The sequence below is a fragment of the Hippopotamus amphibius genome, chromosome 5 (genome assembly GCF_030028045.1).
Source record: "Hippopotamus amphibius kiboko isolate mHipAmp2 chromosome 5, mHipAmp2.hap2, whole genome shotgun sequence".
NCBI classification, from domain to species: Eukaryota; Metazoa; Chordata; class Mammalia; order Artiodactyla; family Hippopotamidae; genus Hippopotamus; species Hippopotamus amphibius.
In genome coordinates, this window is record NC_080190.1 from 122,016,666 (window position 1) to 122,038,540 (window position 21,875).

A 21,875-nucleotide genomic window follows, 5' to 3' on the forward strand; every position below is an offset into this window, starting at 1 on the left:
GTTGTATGTTCATACCTTCATCTATAATGACCAGCAGAATGTTTAATAACACTTCGAGTTCCTTTCTTCTAAATGTACAGCATTCACCCAAATACCTGGGAACAGCTCTACAGAACTGGAATCAACCAACATGGAAAGTCAATTAGGATGGGGAAAGGGAGCAGATAAGATTATCTGAGAACAGAGTTCAGCTGCCAGAAGACAAATCAGGCCAGGAACTTGGAGATGGGGAGGAAGGAATAAGAGGAAGGACCAAGAAAGGCTGTGGTGGAAATTGGCAGCTGAAGTTGGGCATTCTGCTTAATTTATTTGCAAATGGATTTATTGCTCTTTGTGAAACAATGCATTCCTGTCATATTAACTCACAGTTTTTCACCTGTAAAATGAGGATAGGATATTTCCACATTCTCTAGAGGGCTATAAGAGATAAAAGATACAACAAAGTGCTTGGAGCTCTTTCAAGGAGAAATGATTTCAGTTGGAAAGACATCATTTTACCAACACTTTCCTGAATATGATCTTCTGAGTATGAACAGCTGACACTCAGTCTTTCTGATAACAGAGGCAGCCCTCATCTGCCCACTGGAAGAAAACCAAAGAAAAGACTGCACACTTAGAAAATAGATATAGAGCAGTAAGAATAGTTAATTACAAAAATATTCTTAATTTTACTGAGCAATTTGCCAAAGTATTGCTTTAAGCAGAGTCGTCCTAGTGCACCTGAGGGACGAGGTATTCAAGGTCATAATTAGTGTGTGATGTGCCCAAATCCTTCAGAGGAGCTGCGGGCAGCAGGGTGAGGTCTGCAGTTGTCTTAGGGCCCAATCTGTAGCTGAACCACACAACTGTCCTTGCCATCAACCCACATTCTCTGTGCATATGGGTTTCCAAAGTTTTGAGAAATGGAATGCACTGCTATAGGTACTTCGATGGGGATGGTCAGAGGATCGTTCAAATAACACATTTTTAACACGCAGATATTTCTGGAGAGTTTTTTCTACTACCAATCGTATCTTAAAATAGCAACCCAGCAAACAGCTACAGGTGCTGGCACCTCCTGCTTTGAATGGGCTCATCTTTCATTAGAATCAGACCGGCACAAAGAGCCGCCAGTCACTTTCAGAGCATCCCTAGTTTTTCTAATTATTCTCCTCCCTGTGAAGTGGGTGGTGCACAGCCTCAGTAGAGTTCCTTTGCTAGGACTAGAATATCATGTTCTGAAGCAGGTAGAGAAATGCCAGAAGCTGCCACCAGCTGAGACAATGAGGATGACTCATTCCACCTGAGTTTGAAAAGGATGGCTAGTGTTCTCATAAGAATTACCTTCTGTAAGTCTATTTTTGAGTCAGATGACTTCAATGGATCTAAGTGATGGGACATTAATGGATCTTCTTTGATATTACTACATTAGCTTGAATATCAATTTTCTTCCTGAGTAGCTGTAGCTTCCCAGCTCAGAATGGGGTTTGGGGACAGCACAGTGCATGGAAAGTGTGACAGTGGAATTTGCTTTTCAACTGTGTCTTAAAGACAGGGTACAATCGGGGCTGCAGGAATGGCAACATATATCCAAGACAGCTGCAGTGCTTTGAACAAAGGCAAATGCCTGAAAAGTTGCTCTGTAAGCCCCTGTAGAAGGAAGAAAGGAAGGAAGGAATGAACAAATGAATGAACGAATGCACAAAAAGTGTGAGAACAGATGTGATAAAGGAGACACAGCATTGAGCTTAGAATGAAGAGAAATGAATTTACAATATTTTGCCAACTACCAGCCCTGTGATCTGGGCTAAATCATTTAACCTCCATGGGCTTCAGTTACTTTATCTATAACATGGGGATAATAATCTGTCTATTCTTATTAATTTTAATCAATTTTTTCAATTTGCTATTTTAAAACATATCTATTTTTAAAAATTCTCAAAACCTGAAAGGCTCAATTTTTCAAGAACCCCCGGAATAAGTCCAGGAACATCTGTATCCAGTCTGGCATGTGCGGAAATACTCCAGTCCAGGGCCTTGCCACTTAGAGTGCGGTCCCCAGACTAGCATCGCTGGGAGCTGGTGAGAAATGGAGATTCTCAGTCCCACCCTAGACCTGTTGAATCAGAATCTGCATTTTAACAAGATCCCAGTGCTTAGTAAGCACGTTATAATGTCCAAAGCACTGCTCTGGAGCTGACTCCGCCTGGCTAAAAAACCGTGGGGCAGTGAGAAAGCCTCCGCTCCAGGTTTGCCGACAAGGAAACCTGCTTTCATCTACCTCAAGAAGAGCTGGAAGGATTCGTCAGATGTGTCTCATTCAAACCAAATTCCTGCTTCTGTTCACTCGTTGATGTAACATCTTAAAGAGTCAGAAGAGTTCATGAAATGCCAAATTTATTACTAGGGAAGAGCTTTAGGTTTAGGAAAATCTGGAAAATATTTCAAGGGGCAAGAAAACATTTTGGAAATTCAAAGTTGAGCCATCCTGCTTTCCCACTTCACATTTTGTCAGTGTTCATGTCACAAGTACATTTTTTCAAAAGTTTTGAGCATATACTATATGCTAAATGAGGAAGGGAAAAAAATCTCTGCCTTCAAGGTATTCACATGAAAGAGACAGAGATTAGTATAAAAACACCTGTCTGTCACTCTGGCAGCTGCGTATACACTCATCCCTCAGGGTCGACCAGACTCAGGGTCTACAGCTCACACACACGTTGGAAACACCCTTGGAAAGTCAAGATTGCGTTGTCTCAAAGCTGGGCATCCGTGTAGGTGCTGGACCACGGGACTGAACCCATCAGAGAAGCCTTGTTCACGTGGCTGGTGGGGCTGACACAGACGAACATGGAAGCAAACGGGAAACTTCTGGAAAATGAGACGTGCTGGGAAGCAAATGAATCAGGGCACTGTGACAGAGAGGGCCCGGGGAAAGGGGGTCTTGTTCACTTAGTGAGGACGCTTTTCCACCAAGATGAACAATTACTGTGATTCAGCTTGGATCACTGTTTTACTTTGTTCCAATTAAACTTTTCAAAATGGCACAATAGTCAGAGTTTACAGTAATGCACCCAGATGCGTATTTAGTGGATAGAACCAACAAGACTGGGGAGAAGGTTATGTGTTCAGTTTTGGACATAGTTAGTGTGAGGGCTTGTGTGGCATCCAGCTAGAGTAGTCACGTAGGCAGCTGCTTATATGGTCCTAAAGCTCAGAGGAGAGTTCTGGAATGAACATAAATTAGGGGCTCCAAGGCATAAAGGGATGTGAGCCACGGAAACGGAGGCGAGCTCCAGAGTGAGCACCAAAATGGCAGAAGGTGACCCAGATGTGATTTCCTTGAAGCCAAGGGGATAGAATGAGAGTTTCAGGAAGGATGGAGTGGGCTGCTCTACTGACCTTCTCTCCACTCAGCTGCTCCTCCAAGTTCCCTATCTTGGGAAACAGGAATGTTCTCCAACCAGGTACACATGTTAGAGACCTCCAGTCATTCCTGAAATCTCTTTTCTCTGTTCCGCATAATAACTTTATCATCAGGTCATGTTGATTCTCTCCACTAAATATCGTTGAGTCCATCTTCTCTCTGCCTCCATTCACACTGCCCCAGTCCAACTACCGCCACCTCTTGCCTACACTATTGCGGGAGCCCCGGAAAGTCTCCGTGCATGTACTATCCCCCACTCCAATACATACTTCTCACAGAAGGCTGAGAGAGCCTTTTAATAAACTCATATATTCTTATCATTCCCCTGCATAAAACTTTCCCATGACTCTCCTTTGTTCTTGAGATAAAGGTCAACATCCTTCTCAAGACCTATGTGGTCCTACATGACCGGCCCCCGCACACCTCCCCAGCCCTTCCTCTCCTTACTTTCTGCTCTCCAACTTCTCTGGGCCTTTTTGCTCTTGTTTTTGTTTTAATTCTGTATTTCACTGCATCTAAGATGTCATCAGTTGTAGGACAGGTCCTGATTTCAGAGATTTTTAATAAAAAAAAAATACTTCTTCTAACTGGTAAAACATGATCATACCTGGAACCATCCTGCTCCTTCCAAATACAGGTGTTTGCTTCCAATCCCACATTTCTCCTTTCACCTGGGAAACTCTTTTTCTCATCCCTCAAGTCTCAGCTTCTGTGTCAATTCCTCAGAGAAGCCCTTTTTGACCAGCACCTCTCCTAGACCAGGTTAGCGCCCCCATGATGCACCTTATGGTACACTGTCATTGTCAAAGCACTTGTCCTGGTGATAATGACCCAGCTGTTTGTACAGTGATGTGTTTAAAGTCTGTCTCCCTTCATAGACTGTGGACTCAGAGAGCAGGAGCAGGGGCTCCCCTACTGACCACTCTTAGCTATCACTTCATTTCATCTTCACAGCACAATAGTAAGGCAGATCTAATAGTTTTTCCCCTTTGGAGAGAGGAAACCGAGGTCACGGAGAGATAGCTACTCAGGTAACATGGCTACTAATTTGAACCCACAGAATCTGTTATAGATCCTGGACTCTTAACGACCCTATCTTGTGCTACGTCTTGGTGTCTAGTAAGGTCCTCAATATGTATTTGCCGAATGAATAAATGAACAAAATTTTCCAAAAGATAAGTATTACAAAAATTAATTGTTAATGAAAATTCAGAAACTAGGAGAAATGATTACTAAGGAGTCAGTTATCGATACCCTTAGAGACAATTTCAAATTCTAATCAAAGTCAATTACAAATAAGATGATGATACTGTCTTATTCCATGATGCCTGGTTGACTATTACTTCATCACTCCACAAAGTCCTTTGTTCCTAACAGCATTTACTGTCATATAATTCCTTCCTTCCTTCTTTCCTTCCTATTTCCATTCTTTTTTCTCCCTGGCTCTCTCCTTGCTCTCCTTCTTCCTTCTCCAGAAAATATGCATTGAGCATCCATTATATACTAGAGGATTTGTGAGGCATGGGGTACATATTGGTTAATAAAACAGCAGAATCCCTGCCCTGAGAGAGTAAATAATCTATAGAAGGGAGATTTAACACATAAGTAAAGCCAACAGATGTGTGATTACGGAATTGTGATCCATATTAAGAAGAAAACGGGGACTTCCTAGGTGGCGCAGTGAGTAAGAATCTGCCTGCCAATGCAGGGGACACGGGTTCAATCCCTGCCCCAGGAAGGTCCCACATGCCATGGAGCAACTAAGCCCGTGTGCCACAACTGTTGAGCCTGCGCTCTAGAGCCCGTGAGCCACAACTACTGAGCCCATGTGCTGCAACTACTGAAGCCCACGTGCCTAGAGCCCGCGCTCTGCAACAAGAGAGGCCACCACAATGAGAAGCCCACACACCATAAGGAAGAGTAGCCCCCGCTCATTGCAACTAGAGAAAGCCCGTGTGCAGCAACAATGAAGACCCAACACAGCCAATAAAATAAATAAATAAATAAATAAATAAATAAATAAATAAATAAATAAATTTATTAAAAAAAAAAGAAGAAGAAAACGGGGACTTCCCTGGTGGTCCTGCAGTTAAATAAGACTCCACACTCCCAATGCAGGGGGCCCAGTTTCAATCCCTGGTCAGGGAACTAGATCCCACATACCACAACTAAGACCCGGCACAGCCAAATAACTAAATACTTAAAATATTAAAAAAATAAAGCAGTGCTCAGTGACACAGAAGAGCAGGGTGGGAAGGGTGGGATCTTTGGGATGGGGAGGGTGAAGAACTCCCTCCAGGGCAGTGGATGGAGAAGCCAGCCCTGGTGAATGAGAAGTGGGCCATGAGCCAGGAGAGAGCATCTCAGAGCAGGGGAGGCCTAGCCATAGAGGCTGTGGACGGAAGCCAGTGGGGCCGGGGCCTGTGATAAAGGGGAACAGCCTTTATCCAGTGCAGGGGACCAGTGGGAATCTGTAGCGGGTATTGGGCAAATAAGTGGCATCATTATGACTTTTAAAGATTGCTCTTAAGGCTCCATGGTTAAGTTAGATTAGAAGGACTGAAAGTAAGGAACGACACTAAAGACGAATAAGGATATTACTACTATTGAAGCCCAAGAGGGCAGGCTTACACCAGGATGGGGTGGTGACTGGAAAATCAGGGCTCATATGAAGACTAGGCCTTCTTGGCAAACAGAGAGGAAGAGAGGTGGGGGGGTCTGTGTTGCTAACTCCCCCTTGGCTTTGCCCTCTGTGTCCAGCACCCCCTGTACCTGACCATTCTGGGTTCAGGGCTCCAAGGGTACAAAATTCCTGCCTTCTGCACACATGAAGGCAAAAAGAGGACAATGGCCAATGTAAGTCTGACTCCTAACCTGGAATTCAAGACATCTCCCTTCAAGCCACCAAGCCTAAACATTGCCTGCATCTCTCTTAGAGAGTTGGGAATTTCCATCATTAGTGAGAAGTTTCCACTGGGAAAGAAGTTAAAACTCTAACAAAATGGAAATCCTTATGAACAACGCTGGGGAAGACGGAAATCTACTTATCCTGTTCTGTAGGACTTCCTGGGTACTGTCTCCCCCTCTGCCATCTGACTCCAAGAGCAACCCCTGAAGTTAAAGCGACCCGCTTTAGAGTTGAGGAAGCCAACCCTCCACGTGGTTACACGACTTGCCCGAGATCACATAACTAGAAAAATCAGTGGAAGGAAGTGCCCAGTACCCACGTCTAGTCTGATAAGGGGAGACTAGGGGGGGAAAAAGACAAATGAGAATAAAGGAAGTGTAACCACTGCCTCAAAGTCTCACAGCCGAAGCAAGTGGCTGGGATGAGGACGCGGCGCCACGTGCCTGGCGCGCCTGAGGCCCGTCCGGAAGAGCAGCGGAGCCAAGGGAAGCAGGGCCGGCGGGGCTGATCACCCAGAGGCCCGGAAGGGGCTCCTCACGAGATGCGGAAAGCTCAACAATGCCGTTTAGGGCCTTGACATGAAAACGCGAACACTGCCGTTTGGATACTTTAAGCCCAAATAAGATCCACAGCAAGGTTTGCCTAAACCTGGAAAGGAACTGAAGCGCTCTCTGCAAGCAGCACGTGGTTTTCATGATGGCACTTCTAAGAGATTTTTATCACGTATCGTGTCAAATATTTGTTTTCATGCACACGATCACTAAAGCTCCTACGCGAGACCCTCCGCGGGCTGGAGGCTGGGTACACACAGCGTCGGCGCTGTTGGAATCAGGCGCAATGTTTGTTTGCCGACAGCAATATGTTCACGAGAAATGAGTTTTCTTGGCTTTTCTTGCCCAGACTGCATCTCCCTTTCCAAGTAACTGCATCTGACTTTGGGTCTCCAGCAAACGGGAGTCTTTCTCGGAACAGATACAGTGAGTAACCAAGCACGTTGCACTTGAAACTACACCCAGTCACACCCACGTCTGTTCATTTTCCTCTAATCCAACCCTACTTCCTGGCTTTGCCAGGAGCTTAGAACTCCTTATCCCATAATTTGTCATGTCATTCATTAAAAAAGAGGAGAATGCGGCGGCACGCCGCCCCCCTCCCCCCCATCACCATATTTTATCTGGCCTCATTCTTGTTCTTATGGACTGAATTCATTGTAGATTTCTTCCCTTCTAATGATACATGGCTCTATAGGATGTATTTGTAAGGAGACATCCCCCCCCCCCCCATTTCTGCCACAGTAAAGAAAACTGTATAAAAGCAGGACATCCATCTCAGCCTGATGCACAAGTAATGATGAGGCTAGGCAGCTATTTTTCTTCATTCTTTAAGAAATGTTAACAAATTCCTGTCAGCATCCACACAACATTTCAGTATCCAATAACCGACATAAAACACCGGACGTGTGTGGTGTACCCATGAGGTCTTTGCTTCTAGAAGTGATGACATCTCAGGCATTAGCCGCCTAAAGAGGAGTGACACCCCAAAAGTATGAAGTTCAATTCTGTTTGAACTATAAACCAGTCACAAGATAACTTACCAGGCAGCAGGGACTGCAGGGCATTCATTAAGAAATGACGCACTATGTAATTTTACTCAACGTAACCTCCATATGGAACATCTGTTCCCAGGGCCACACAGTAAAACGGGCCCTTTTTTGCCCTGACTGCTTAGGAGACAAGGGTCCTCCTGTTCCCACACTGCCACCCCTCATTCTTTTCAAATGGGTTGTATTTCATGATGATGTATTACTTCTGCCGGAAATGAGTAGTTATCCAGCAAACGTGTACATTCCCCCTATAAAATGAGGACTACATGCTGAAAGATCACCAAGGTCATGGCCAACTCTATTGACAGCTGAAAACAGTTAAACTGACTTTTTTTTTTTTAAACCACCCAAGCAGGACCCAAAAGGGAACAACATGGCCCCAAATTTCCTTTTGGATCAGAAATCTGAACTCAATCCAGGCATTCCCTCACCCTCTCCCCAATCCCTCCAAAAAAAGCAGATGGCTCACAATGTCTTTTGACATCATCCTACTTCTTCCATGTGGAATATCAGGGAGGAGTTTAGGGAACATAGGGATGAAGGCGTTTGGTCAAAGGGATCAAAAGCAGTCCCTCCACTGAGTAGCTGGACAAGACCCCAAATCACTGGTTCCTCCAATCGCCCAGTATACAGGGTGGATGAGGTAAATAATTTCTCTGAAAGTTGGGGCCACTACTTACTGCCATGAGTGGAAGTACAGCTCGGGTCTTTAAGGCCTCTTCCTCTACAAATAATTTTCTGGGATCCTAATAAGCTCTAAAGGTTTAATAAATAAATAAAAACAGGAGTTGCTGCATATACTCAGCCAAACTATCTATGACCACACTGCACCAAAACCCCCCCAAATTCCAGCAAATTACAAAAATTGACAGTTTTGACTAAAGAATGGTGTTATCTGTAGCTAAAAACATCCTGGGAAGAAACATCTTTATATGTAAATGTGCACTGAAGGCAGTAGAATCAGTACCATGTCATGCCAACTTAGCAAGTTGTTATAAAATTGATAACTAACATGTTACATATGTGCTCTTCTACATGGGTGCTGCAATATTTGTCACTTTTTGCATTGAGGAGCTTTGCTCACACTGGTCTTTTGATTGCATGAGGTACAAGGGCCTGTGATCTCGGCACAGAGGAGCTCTCCCTAAATCCCTAGTGAATGGATAAGGCCAGGCTGCTGCACAGCTCCGTGTATCTTCAAAGTCACTCTGGCTCTGCTTTTCCTCAAAGTGACTCCATCTGGTTTGGTGGCTGGTGTGGCTGCATCACAGGCTGGGTGTACTATCAAGCCCCATTCAACTCACTCGCTATACAAGGAAAGAGAGAATGTGCTTTTCTAACCATGGTAATTTCCAGGCTTTTGAGAAGCAGCCACAGCTCCATCATCATCAGGCTAGGAGTTCCTCTTTAAGGGTGGAGACACAAATGTTTATTTGGAAAATTAATGAACCGAATGAGACTGGAATCCCAGACAGTACATTCAAATCACCACTATCATCATCATCCCTTCCCTTGGATAGCAGGGATGCCAAATGCAGATCAAAATGCAGATACATCTGAGTGCACTGTGAGGGGATCCCCAGGAAACAAAGAGGATGAAAATTGTGAATCAGAGTTCAGCCTGGTCCCATGAACTTAAATCAGCTCCCTGACTTTCTCTTTCAAATACTGGGGCAGTGTTTTCCATTCTCTAGCCTCTGGGAGATGAATATACTGTGAGATGTTAACAGCTGCTCTACTCAGAAAGCATCCTCTGATAAAATACCTTTGGTGATGCAGCTTTTTGCCCTGCAGGACTTCTCAGGACCTTGACTATCATAATTAGACAAAGGAAGATATTTTTAAAATCTAGTACCAGTGGAAAAAAGGACAACTGTGTACCATGCACTTATATATTTTTAACTAAAAAATATTAAGTATGTATGGAGTGCCTGCCATATGCAAGACACCATGCTTTTGGCAGAAGCTAGCAGTGTGGTTGAACAAAAAATCTCGACTCAAAGTTCAGAGGCTGAGCTTGATTTCCAGCTATTCCACCTAAGCAGCAATGGGCAAGGGGGTGGGGTGGATATCTTTACACTGTGGTTGGTAGTCCACAAAGTGTAAGACTAAAATTTAAGTTAAACATTGAATAACTTTGTTTTTATTAAAATTAAATATCTTACGAGAGTCTCATAAATAACACTGATTCCATCGTGGCAACATGAATTTGTTATTACTTAATAAATGTAATGTTCTAATAACTCAACATATATATGTTGAGTTACATACAAAACCATGTGGGATGGAACTTTGTAGGTGGTGCAGTGGTTAAGAATCTGCCTGCCAATGCAGGGGACACCGGTTCGATCCCTGCCCCAGGAAGATACCATATGCCACGGAGCAACTAAGCCCATGCACCACAACTATTGAGCCTGTGCTCTAGAGCCCATGAGCCACAACTATTGAGCCCATGTGCTGCAACTACTGAAGCCCACGCATCTAGAGCCCATGCTCTGCAACAAGAGAAGCCACCACAGTGAGGAGCCCGCACACCACAATGAAGAGAAGCCCCCACTTGCCACAACTAGAGAAAACCCGAGTGCAGCAACAAAGACCCAACACAGGCAATAAAATAAATAAATAAATAAATTTATAAAAACAAACAAAAACCATGTGGGGGACAACTGATGACCTCCAGATGACCTCTAAAGACCTCCTCCAGCTCTAACATCTCCTAAGTCCCTGATAATGAGAGTGATAAAATGTATTTTGTGGCAGGTGTTTATCCTGCAAACAGAAGCTGTCTACAGTAGTTTAGCCAAGAGGAACCTACTTGAGATCAGTAGAGGGTGGCCTAAAATAGACGCTTTCTCTCCCTGGCCGCCCTGACACAGACCACCTGCCCTTCCGGTATGGAGGGGACACACAGGTTTGATCTGATCTGCCCCCCTTCCTCTTTCTGTAACAATCCCGGTTAGTCTGGGATTGCACCCTGCCCTTCACCAGAGCGACCACATGCCTCCGGCCTGGAAACTCAGACACACACTCGCCTTGCCTGAGTGATGGGTTCAGAAATGGCGCAAAGCCTAGCTTTTCAGAGGCCTCCCTTTACCTTTTGCCCAGAGATGCAGCGAAAGTTGCTCTTTATTTCTTTGAGATCATCAACTCCATTGTCAACAGCTGCCATCAGGGCCAACTAAGATTGGGAGAAACCAGTGGAGTCATGAAACAATGCATCCGAGAGCAATTGTTTCTCTCTCCCGAGTGGCAGCGGAGCTGGTGGTAGCCTTGCCTTCTCAGCGCTGGATCTGAGCAGCCCTGTTCCAAACCGCCCCCCTCTGCACGAACATCCTGCATGAGCACGGCTCCAGCTCCAGGGAAAGGCTCCAGTTCCTTACTCGGAATCAAGATCTTAGGATAAAATACACGTAAGGTTTATCACCAGAAAGTTAAAAAAATTTATATATGCGTGTGTATGTATACATGTCTGTATATGTTTCAACATATACATATATCCATTTGTACTTAAACACAAAATATATAGTATCAGATATGTACAAGTGTATGTATAGATGTACACACGTATAATATATACAAATATATTTTGAAAAAAAACCTTTCCAAAAATGACTCCTCATCTACTAGTAGTGACTTCAAAATATTGAGTTTCTCTCCGTGTGTATGTGTGTGCTCTTTTCATGATATCTGTAGCCATTTTAATTACTTTATCAGAGATAAGGCTAGAACCAGAAAGCAATGAATAAACCACGTCTCATAACTGAAAGAGATGTCACAAAATCAATGCACTGATTAAAAGACCATGCACTTGCTTCGTGGGGCAGAAATTCCAGGCCTGCCCTCCCAAACCTGAAGCAGGGCTGCCGGTTCCCACTCTAAACCATTCCCTCCACCTTCCCAGGCAGCAAAAGCTCCTTCAGTTTGGGCGTCACCCTCCCTGTGTGAATCGGGATGGACTCCTGCCTGAGAAGTCTCCACTCATGTGGAAGCAGAGGTAAGGACCTGGGTTCTGGTGGCAACCACTGAGCCACTGGAATGAACATTCCTGTAGCCACCTTACACTGTAAATTCTCATTATGTGAAATAATACATTTTCCTTGTTGTTTAAAGCAGTGCAGTTGGAGTTTTGTCATAGTCCTAATTTACATAGAGCCTAATAAAGCCTATTTACTGTTATTTGTTGAACAGTATGAAAAACTTTGGCTACCTACTTTCCAGATCTAAAACATATTCCAGTAGCAAATTAAGAGGAAGTGAGGTGCTTCAGACCTATACAGTCCCAAGAACAGAAAGTGACAGCCAATGGCCTGAGAGCAAGGACATAGGCTATAAAAACTAAAATAAAAAGCAGAAACAAGAAGTTAAAAATAGAAAACTTGGGGTCATCTAGTATCGGAGCAGAAAATGTCACACACTCAGCCCACAAAGGCATTATTATATCAAAGAACAGATCAATATAGAAATAATTGGTGTAGAGATTTTCATCTAAACTAATGATTTTTAAAAGTTTTTCTGCTTAAGGGTTGAACCAAAATTACCTGGGAGATAAAAAAGAGCTGTTAGAACCTCTCCTTCATTGAGAACTTCATACATCTCGGATGTTACTCTACGCGTGTGCCAGAAGGCATTGCTCCGAGCCGCCGGGAACTCAGAGGTCATTTGTGCTCCTAAACTGCATTATGAAGAGTGATTAGGTCCCAGGGACAGTCACAAAAGCCCATTTGATTGCAAATGGGCCTGAAGACTGCTGGAAACTGTGGCAGGATTAGGACTATGGGCATCGTCTACCCACTGGAAGTGACCGTGCACTTCCAGGGGTCAGACCCAGGCCACGGGGCTCAGAATAAGGAGGCACTTCCCGAAGCCACGCAGCAGGGCACACGCTGACCCAGAAGCTGCCGGCTCTGCTTGGCTCTAGGCGGTGCAACTTGGGGCGGCCTGACAGCCTGTGCTGGAGAACAGGCCACCATGTGGGGTTGGGGCGGGGGGCTGGAAAAGATGACCTTTAACGTCTCCTCCAATTCTGTTTCCAATTTTCCCATCCGCTCTGCATCCTGAGGGGTCAAAAGATACTCTGAATGGTGGCTGTTCTGTCCCTGTAATCTTCTCAATCATCGCAGACCTCTGTCTGTGAGGCACCTGATGGCAGGCACAGTCCAACAGCAGGGGTGTCCTTCCTTGGGGACCAGGCTTCTCACTGCTGCTGCCTGAAACCCCTGTGCGAGGCTCAAGCACGCCAAGGACAGCAGAGCTGGTGGGGTGATGAGATACATGTGCAACTGCTAGCTACTCTGGCATAGTCTTGGATGTTGACTCTGATATTTTACCTTCTCCAAAACCCCGGTCAGCTCTGCCTTCCTCCATGAAGGCTCCTCTGAGTCTTCCTGGTTGAAATTAGTGAATGCTTCCTCAGAGCGTTGCAGCAGGTTCCAACACCAACTTTATAGCACCCCTCCCATTCTGCACTGAAATATAATTATCTGTGCACATTTTACCTTCCCTATGAGATCCTACGAGGCAAGATCCAGGAAAGTCTTAGCAAAGCAGGAGAATTAGCTTTTTCCAGCTGGGAGCTGACAGTTTGGTTGAAGCAACTGGGCAAGTGCACCAAGGATGGGTTTGGGAGGTAGTAGTTTTCACTCAACATTAATTCATTTAAATGCAGCGAGCACATAGAGCATGTCTGGCTACTGTGTGTTAGACATTGAGTTGAATTCTTGGGAAGGGAGTGAGGTGAACAAGAGTTAGAGAAAGGCTTTACCCTCCAGGGTTCTCTGGCCAATAAGGAAGGGTGTCACCTCCTCTGATCCTCCACATTAATTCAGAGGTGGGACTTGGAATCAGGACATGTCTAGTCACCTAAAAGAGAGGTAACTCTGTGACAGATCATCTGGGGAAAGAGTGGCAAATGCCTATTTCATGCCACTTGACTTTGGAAGTTCAGACACATATGAAGGTATGATGGTCATACCCAAAAGAGACAGGGTAGGGACAGGCTGCATGAGATGTCACTATTCCTGTCCATGGGGGGTTGGGGAGAGAAGGCTGGCCCTTCTGAGGATAGAAAGTACAAGGAAAAGCAGGCAGCATGCCATATCTTATAGAGGACATGAACCCAGAGCGCGGGGCCAACATGCCTGGGTCTGAGTCCCAGCTTGGCCACTTACTAGCTGTGTGATCTAGGGCACTTGCTTAACTTCTCTGTGTCTTGGTTTCCTCATTTGTAAAATAAGAATAATGACAATACCTTTCTCATACAATGGTGGTGAGGATTTAAAGAGTTTTGTGAGCTAAAGGGCTCAGAACAGGGGCAACAGTGTGAGTCATTATTATAGTTTTCACTGTGTTGTCATCTGGACTGAGATTAGCTCAGGACCCGGGCCGCTAAGATCAGTCCCTTCCCTGTAGAGGCACAAAGCCAACCTCTCAGCCACCATGACCACCACTTCCCAGAGAACGTGACTAGTAACCTGGGGAGTAAATGAATTTCCTGGCCCCTCCCATCCCAGCAGAGAGGTTTTCCAGACATTCATCTGTGAGCTTTGCCTTCTCCCAGATGGTTCAGGACATCAGCATGAGCCCGGGTACCCACAGGAGACTTCGACAGTGACACTTCTCCCTCCCCACAAGTCTCCAGAATTCAGCCGTTCTTCCACCACCTCAGCATCAGTTCTGGCCTTCGTCTTCCCACCTGAGCCCACACATCAGGCTGCTGATGGCTTCTAGTCTCCTTTTCTCTGCTAATTCCACGATCCTTACAAAACCCAGACTGTAACTGTGCTTAGCTATGTCTGGTGGGAAAATACAAATGAAAACAAAAATACGTACTGTTGTTCCACCATTAGGATTATTATTAAAACTGAACTCAAAACCAAACAACCTCATAGAAAAGGAGACCAGATTTATGGTTACTGGGGTAGGGGGTAGGGGGAAGGGAAGTTGGGTGAAGGTGGTCAAGAGGTATAAACTTCCAATTAGGAGATAAATAAGTACTAAGGATATAATATATGTAAAATGTGATTAATATAATTAAAACTGCTGTTATGTTATATATGAAAGTTGTTAAGAGTAAATCTTGAGTTCTCATTACTTGAAACAAAATTTTTTTTCTATTTCTTTAATTTTACATCTATATGAAATGATAGATGTTCACTAAGCTTCTTGTGATAATCATTTCATCATGCATGTAAGTCAAATCATTATGTTGTGCACTTTAAACTTATTCAGTGCTGGATGTCAGTTATATCTTGGGAGGGAAAAAAATTCATGTCTGATAGTATCAAGCACTTTTCACAGGTCTGGGAGGGAGATTCTCACACATTCCTGGTGGTAGTAGGCTCATTTTGGAGGGTGTCTAGGCAGCGTGGACTATAATTTAAGGAGCACCGTCCTCTGACCCAGCAGCTTCAGGGCTCCACGTCTACCCAGAGGAACTTTCTCCTGAGAATGAAGGAGGCACATCAAAAAGCTTCATTGAGCCCTGTTTAGAGCAGAGATAAAACTCAGAAAAACCCAAGTGCCCATCAACAGGGAAGTCACGACACTGTGGTATATCCATGTTCTAGAACACTATGCAGCACAAAAACAGGAGATATGCCTAGATTTACTGACATGGAAAGAGGTTACATAACAACATGTTATGAGATGAGCTGTGTCCCCTCCTCAAATTCATATATTGAAGTCCTAACCCCCCAGTACCACAGACTGCGCCTATATTTGGAGATAGCATCCTTAAAGAGGTAATTAAGATAAAATGAGGTGGGCCCTAAGCCAATATGACTGGTGTCCCTAGAAGAAGAGGAGATTAGGATACAGATAGACACAGAAGAAGAGTCCATGTGAAGACGCAGAGAGAAGATGGCCATCTACAAGCCAAAGAGAGAGGCCTTGGAAGACACCAACCCTGCAGACACCGTGATCTTGAACTTCTAGCCTCCAGGAGTATGAGAAAATAAATTTCTATTATTTAAGGCATCTACTCTGTCTTAGTCTATGGGACTTTGTTACAGCTACACAATACACAATATTAGATATTTTCTCTGGATGTGTGTAGATGTGTGTCATATATGGAAAAGAGAATGGAAGGGTCCATCTCAGTTTGATCCCTCCTTTGGGGAGGGATTGGGATTGGGATTGGGGAATAGTGATTGAAGGCGTAAAATAAGGCTTTACTGTTGATAATGAGAAAGTACTTGTACATTATTTGTACATCAATTTCCATGGCCCTGCACTGAATACAGTGTGCAATGTCCTTCCCCACCTGGATCCGCTTGTCTTTGTAACTTTATTCCCGCTCTCGCCCCCGACCCTCACACACCTCTTTGTCATACTAGAATATCCCATCGCTCCACTGCCTCCATGCCTCTCTTTTGTCTTTTCCTCCTTTTGAAGCCTGGACTGCTGGTTTTCACCCTTCAGAGTCCAGCTTGAATGTCACCCGCATTAGAAATAGTTTTGCTAGAAGTCTTGTTTGGCAGATTTTCCCAAGGCCCTCTTCTCTGTTTGTTTTTTTCTTTCTTTTTTATGTCTTTATGCATTTTTGTACTCCCAGTGCCTAATCAGTGCCTGTGGCCAAGTAAATGCTCAGTAAATGGTTCCAAATGCATCAATGATAGGAACGTTTTCTAGCAGGTTGCTTTTTCATTCAATGTATCTCAAAGGTGCCACATTTCATTCTGTGTGAATTAACAGACTCCCTACAGACTAGGACTGTAATCCCAACATGAATGAGGTCCAAGCTTTTTACTGCCTCTTTCATACAATGGGGACAACTGTATTTCTGAGCCAGCCAAGCCCCATTTACTTTCAATTCTGGTGAAATCAGCTGAGAATGTATTGCAATTTATTTTATTCAAGTTCTGTGCCCATAAAGGTCTTCAATTACTGAACCCACAATAGGCCCAAATCAAAAACGTATATCGACCTCTAACTGGGAGGCTCTGCTAACCCGGGCCTTACCTCTTCATCGGCTTGGGTGAGGACTCTCTCTCCAGCTTGGAGGATGTGTGTTTCACATGCATCGCATTATAGGAAGTGTGAGTATAGTCATTTTCATCACTGTAGTCAGGACCGAGTAACGTCCGGGCCCAAGTTCCCATGTCATAAGGAGGAAGGGTTCCTCCAAATTCAGATGGCAAAAATTCAGGATGTATTAGCTGGTGGAGGCTGTTTAAGTTGTTTCCATGCAGGAAAATCTGGAAAGAAAAAATAATTAGCAGTAAACAAAATCCAAAGCATATGACCAGCCGTTGAATCTGATACACCATCCAGCAATGACAAAGTGGGTACACTCCTGGGGGTCACGGGGTTTAAAGAGGGGTTCAATTTTGTGTGTGTAGCTCAGTCTTCATAAAATGTCAATTTATTGCTCAGAAAAGGGGCTGAATTAATAGCCCTTTCATGAACAAATTGGGTATTATTTGGCCATGGCCCAAATTTACGCATACAGTCCTCTCTTAAGTATCCCTGCTGTTGAAAAGAGTAGGGTGCAGACCATCCAAGCCCCCAGCCATGCCGCACACACATCTCCACATGGCTCTGTGCTCCCCTGGGGCACCCGCTGGCCGCCCTGAACCCTCCCATCCTTCCCAGGCCTACACCAAGTGGCAAATTCTTCCTCAATCTGTCCCAGTAGCACCTGCCCACTCTGGTTCTCTCTCCTCCCCCAAGTTAACTCTTCATTGTGTGATGACTTCTATTTTTTTCTGATGTGTTCATTCTTGTCTTGCTTCCCCATAGGAAGAGCAGAATGCTCAGGAAAAGGGACAGTGTTTTCTTACTCTTTCAATATTCTTCTAGCTCCCCGGGGGTGTGGGCACAAGCTAAAAGCTCAATCAATTCTTAGTCAATGAAACCGAAAGCTGGGACCTGAGAATTTATTGTGAGATATTTTTGCAACAATTTTCTATTTTTGTCTGGATTTGCCAGTACTCTTAGCAAACAAGTTTGTGTCTTCTAAGCATATAATGGATGGTGATGGAAATTAGTCAAGCAGGGGAGAAAACACCCCAAATCACAACATTTTCAAACAAATCCATAAAGTGGATAAGCCACAAGTTGATAATACCATTGCCTGAGATTTAGGAATTAACTCCTGAAAGTTTATTGAAAATCATCTGTTTAATGACATTGGTGCCCACACTTCTTCCTTCACGTTACAGGCTCGATGCACATAAATTGTACCCAAGTATAGGGCCATCAATTACACACGCACAGACACATGCGCACACACACATACACACCTTACTTAACCATGATGAAATGTAAATGTGATTTTTAAAATACTTGCATATAGTATAATAATATACCATGTAAGCATGATATTATGCAATATGCTGCATACTACAGGCATCCCTTGTTTATTGTGCTCTGCTTCATTGCACTTCAGAGATACTATGCTTTTTATAAATCGGAGGTTTGTGCAACCCTATGTTGAGCAAGTCTGTTGGTGCCATTTCTCTAACAGCAATTGCTCACCTTGTATTTCTGCATCACCTTTTGATAATTCTCTCAGTATTTCAAACTTTTTCTTATTATTATATCTGTTATGGTGATCTATGATCAGTGATCTTTGATGTTAATACTGCAACTGGGCTTTTTTGTTTGTTTTGTATTTTTAATTAATGTATCAACATTTTTTAGACATAATGCTAATATACACCTAGTAGATTACAGTCTAGTGTAAACGTAACTTTTAGATTCAATGGGAAACCAAAAACTCACGTGACTTGCTTTATCACAATACCTGCCTTTTTGCAGTGGTCTGGAACCAAACCTGCAATATCTCCAAGGTGCCTGTATAATGTAATTTACTATGTAAGTATATAATAAATACTTGCTACTTTGTTCTGTGGTACTGATTTTAACTTATGGTGCGATGACATCATTTAAAGAGGAAGGGGACAAGAAGATAAGAGCTAAAATTCTTCACAAGAATATTGTAGCACTTTAGAAAACAATGTACATTTTCTGACACTGGATTGTTGGGTATGACTGAATTCTAACAAGAATTTTTTTTTAAGAAACTCACATATCCTGGCTTTTGCAAAATGTGTCATTGGAGGAATTGTAGTATTTGAAACATGGAAAAGCTGGAGTAAAATACTGGTAACCCACCCACCAAACACTTCCAGTTCTTAGAGGAAAAGGAGCACTGTTGAAATTGACCCTCTCTCGGGGGTCCTGTGGGGTGGAGGAATTCAGCAGGTAGGAGATGGAATCCCCACCTGTCAGATTCTATTCTGCACCCAGAGCTCCAGAAACCCCCTTCAATGACACAGCACAGGTGTCAATTGCTTTGTGGGAGGAGTCCCCACTGGCTCCTTCCTGAGTAGAAAATGAAGCCAGTGGAAGCATGAAGCCATATAGGGAACAGTCTAGGGCATTTCTCTGCCCTTATCACCATCCTGAGCCCCAGGAAGACGGCAGGTTGTTCCAGGCTGTCTCTGCCTCTGCAGGCTGGTGAATTCTAGTTCCCAGTTCCACATTCATTTGGGGACCGGGGAATTACCCCATATCCCATACCCTACTTCAGTGTTTCCTAAAGGTCTGGAAGCATCTGAGGTTTAGGAATTGGACACCTGCAGAGTGTGTTGGGGGGTGGGGATTGCTCACATAATCATTCCCCCCTGGAAGACTCAGAGCTCTTCCCCAGCAGGGGGTCTCTGGGGCATGGAAGCCTATGTAAGGTGCTGTAAGACTGATCCTGGTCCCCTCAAGATGTGGTGTCCCCGAGTCAGGCAATAGCTGAAATCAGAAAGCTTACAAGAAAAGAGAGCTAAATGGGAAAAAGTAAGTGTCGAGGAATCTCTACTACATGAATGGCTTCATGCTCTCGGTCTCATTAAGTTACCCCAAACCACTCTATGACATGGTGTCAGTTTTTCCATTTTATAAATGAGGAGACTGAGCTTCTGAGTGGTTAAAGAATGTTTGGTTTCTCAGCTCATCAGAACGCCGTGAAAAAACCCCAGCTCTGATGGAGGATGCTGGCTTGCCAAGTGTCACCATCTGATGCAATCAAGATCTTAAAAGCCTTCTTCCTACGAGCATTGTCATTTCCAGTGAAGGATGCTTTCCCAGCCCCAAAGGTGATGGAGTTGGCAGCTATGACCCAAGAGCCACGGGAAAAAATACAAATCATCAACATTCTTCATGGCGATAATACATTCTCAGGACAAAATGCTGGCTCTTAAAATATTCCATGAGCAGGAAGCTGCTTGACCCCATATCTCCCACAAGCATTTACAGTAAAAGGGGCATCTGGCATTTGCATGCCTTCAACGTTTCCTTTGGTTTGTCACCGGGGCTCTAAAATAACCCCATTCTATTGAATTATTGATTAGATCCAGGCCATTTGCAAACTCCAGCTGAGGCTCAAAAGCTCAGGAACTGCAGAAAAGCAGAAAAAACACAATGAAAAATAAAGAGTGAGGGGGGCAGAGAGAGATTATGAGGAAGGGCTTTGCAGTTGTCCCTCTGAATTCCTCCCCCCTTCAGGTTTTTGTTTTCATTACCCGTTTCCTGGTCTTGTCTTTAAGGAAGGGCTTGATGAGCGTGTACAGGGCATGGATGTACCAGGGCTGGTTGACAAAATGGACTCCTCCGAAGCGGGCAGGAAAGCTGTCCTGGGTGGAAAGAGAGAAACACACACGGATCAGCAGGCATCACAGTCTAGATGGGACCAGCAGGGCTGCCTCCTAGAGTAGCCTGCTTCTTCTCTCGCACTGAAGCACCAGCTAGTGGAGGGACTGAAGCACCAGCTGATAGATTTCCTCTGTTCCCCTTGCCTCCCTTTTCCCCTGGGACCCCACCACTGAGAAGTCATGCATCAGGCCTGTCTTTTTCGAGTTACAATTATATGACCTCTGACACGGCACCAGAGCATTTGCAGCCTGGACAGTGAAGGAGCTGGGATTCTTCGTGGTCAAGGGAACCAAGGCTTCAGTTCCAATGAGCCCTACAAAGTGTCTCTCTTTATCCTCATTCTCTGCTCTTCCACTCCAGCCCTCTCCACTGACAATAACTGAACTTTCTGGGTGATCGAAGCTGTGTAGGAAGGGGTTGGAAAAGGATTTCAAAGGCTCTTCCAAGACGGGGCTCGCTGAAATCCTCCGAAGTCTGACAACATCCCACAGCTGTGGCTCCTTTTTGCAGATTTCATAACTAGCTCCTTACTTCATCCTGGGACCCACAAAGTAGGTCCCAGGGACAGACACTTGCTCATTGATGGGCTAGTTGATCCCCCTAATTGAAGTCCTCCTTTTCAGCAGATGAACATATTTTTTTTAGTTTTTTTTTTAAAGCTCTTTATTGGAATATAATTGCTTTACACTGTTGTGCCAGTTTTTGCTGTACAACAAAGTGAATCAGCTGTATTTATACATATATCCCCATATCCCCTCCCTCCCGTGACTCCCTCCCACCCTCCCCATCCCATCCCTCTAAGTCATCACCCATCATCGAGTTGATCTCCCTGTTTTATACAGCAGCTTCCCTCTAGCTATCTATTTTACATTTGGTAGTGTATGTATGTCAATGCTACTAAATATCAGGAAATAAGAGCATTTAAAAAAATGCTTCCAATTTTGGAATCCAGCTCAGGGCATACGCTTACACTTTAGAAGCTGAGTTGCTGCTCTGGGTGTGAATTAGATCCACAGAACAAGGCACCTTGACCATAAAGCCTGAGCTAGTCCCACAGCACCAGGTCCTGAGTTCCTGAGGTAGGGCTTCCAAAGATTGCATTCATTGTGGTTAATGGAATTAAAAAAGATGGAACAGCTAATGCAATTTAGATTGCCAAGTGTGCTGGCAATCAATTTCATCACAACAAACATCTCTGTAGAATGTTAGCAACATGGGATGAAAGCAGAGGTGCTTCGTTATCTGAGCTGACAATTCAGACCGCTAGCTGCACCTTGCGGTGTGTGAAATGCCCTGCCTGTGTCTTTTTTAGT

General features: G+C 44.3%; 1 protein-coding gene across 1 annotated transcript in view; it reads right to left on the reverse strand.

Moving 5' to 3' along the window:
* Positions 1–21,875, reverse strand: part of CLVS1 (clavesin 1) — a 161,021-nt gene that overhangs the window by 10,056 nt on the left and 129,090 nt on the right. Inside the window, exons 3-4 of the mRNA XM_057736994.1 lie at positions 20,433–20,543; positions 16,876–17,111 (exon numbers count right to left, since the gene is read on the reverse strand). Of these exons, the coding sequence (XP_057592977.1) occupies positions 16,876–17,111; positions 20,433–20,543 (347 nt within the window). The remainder of the gene's footprint in view (positions 1–16,875; positions 17,112–20,432; positions 20,544–21,875) is intronic.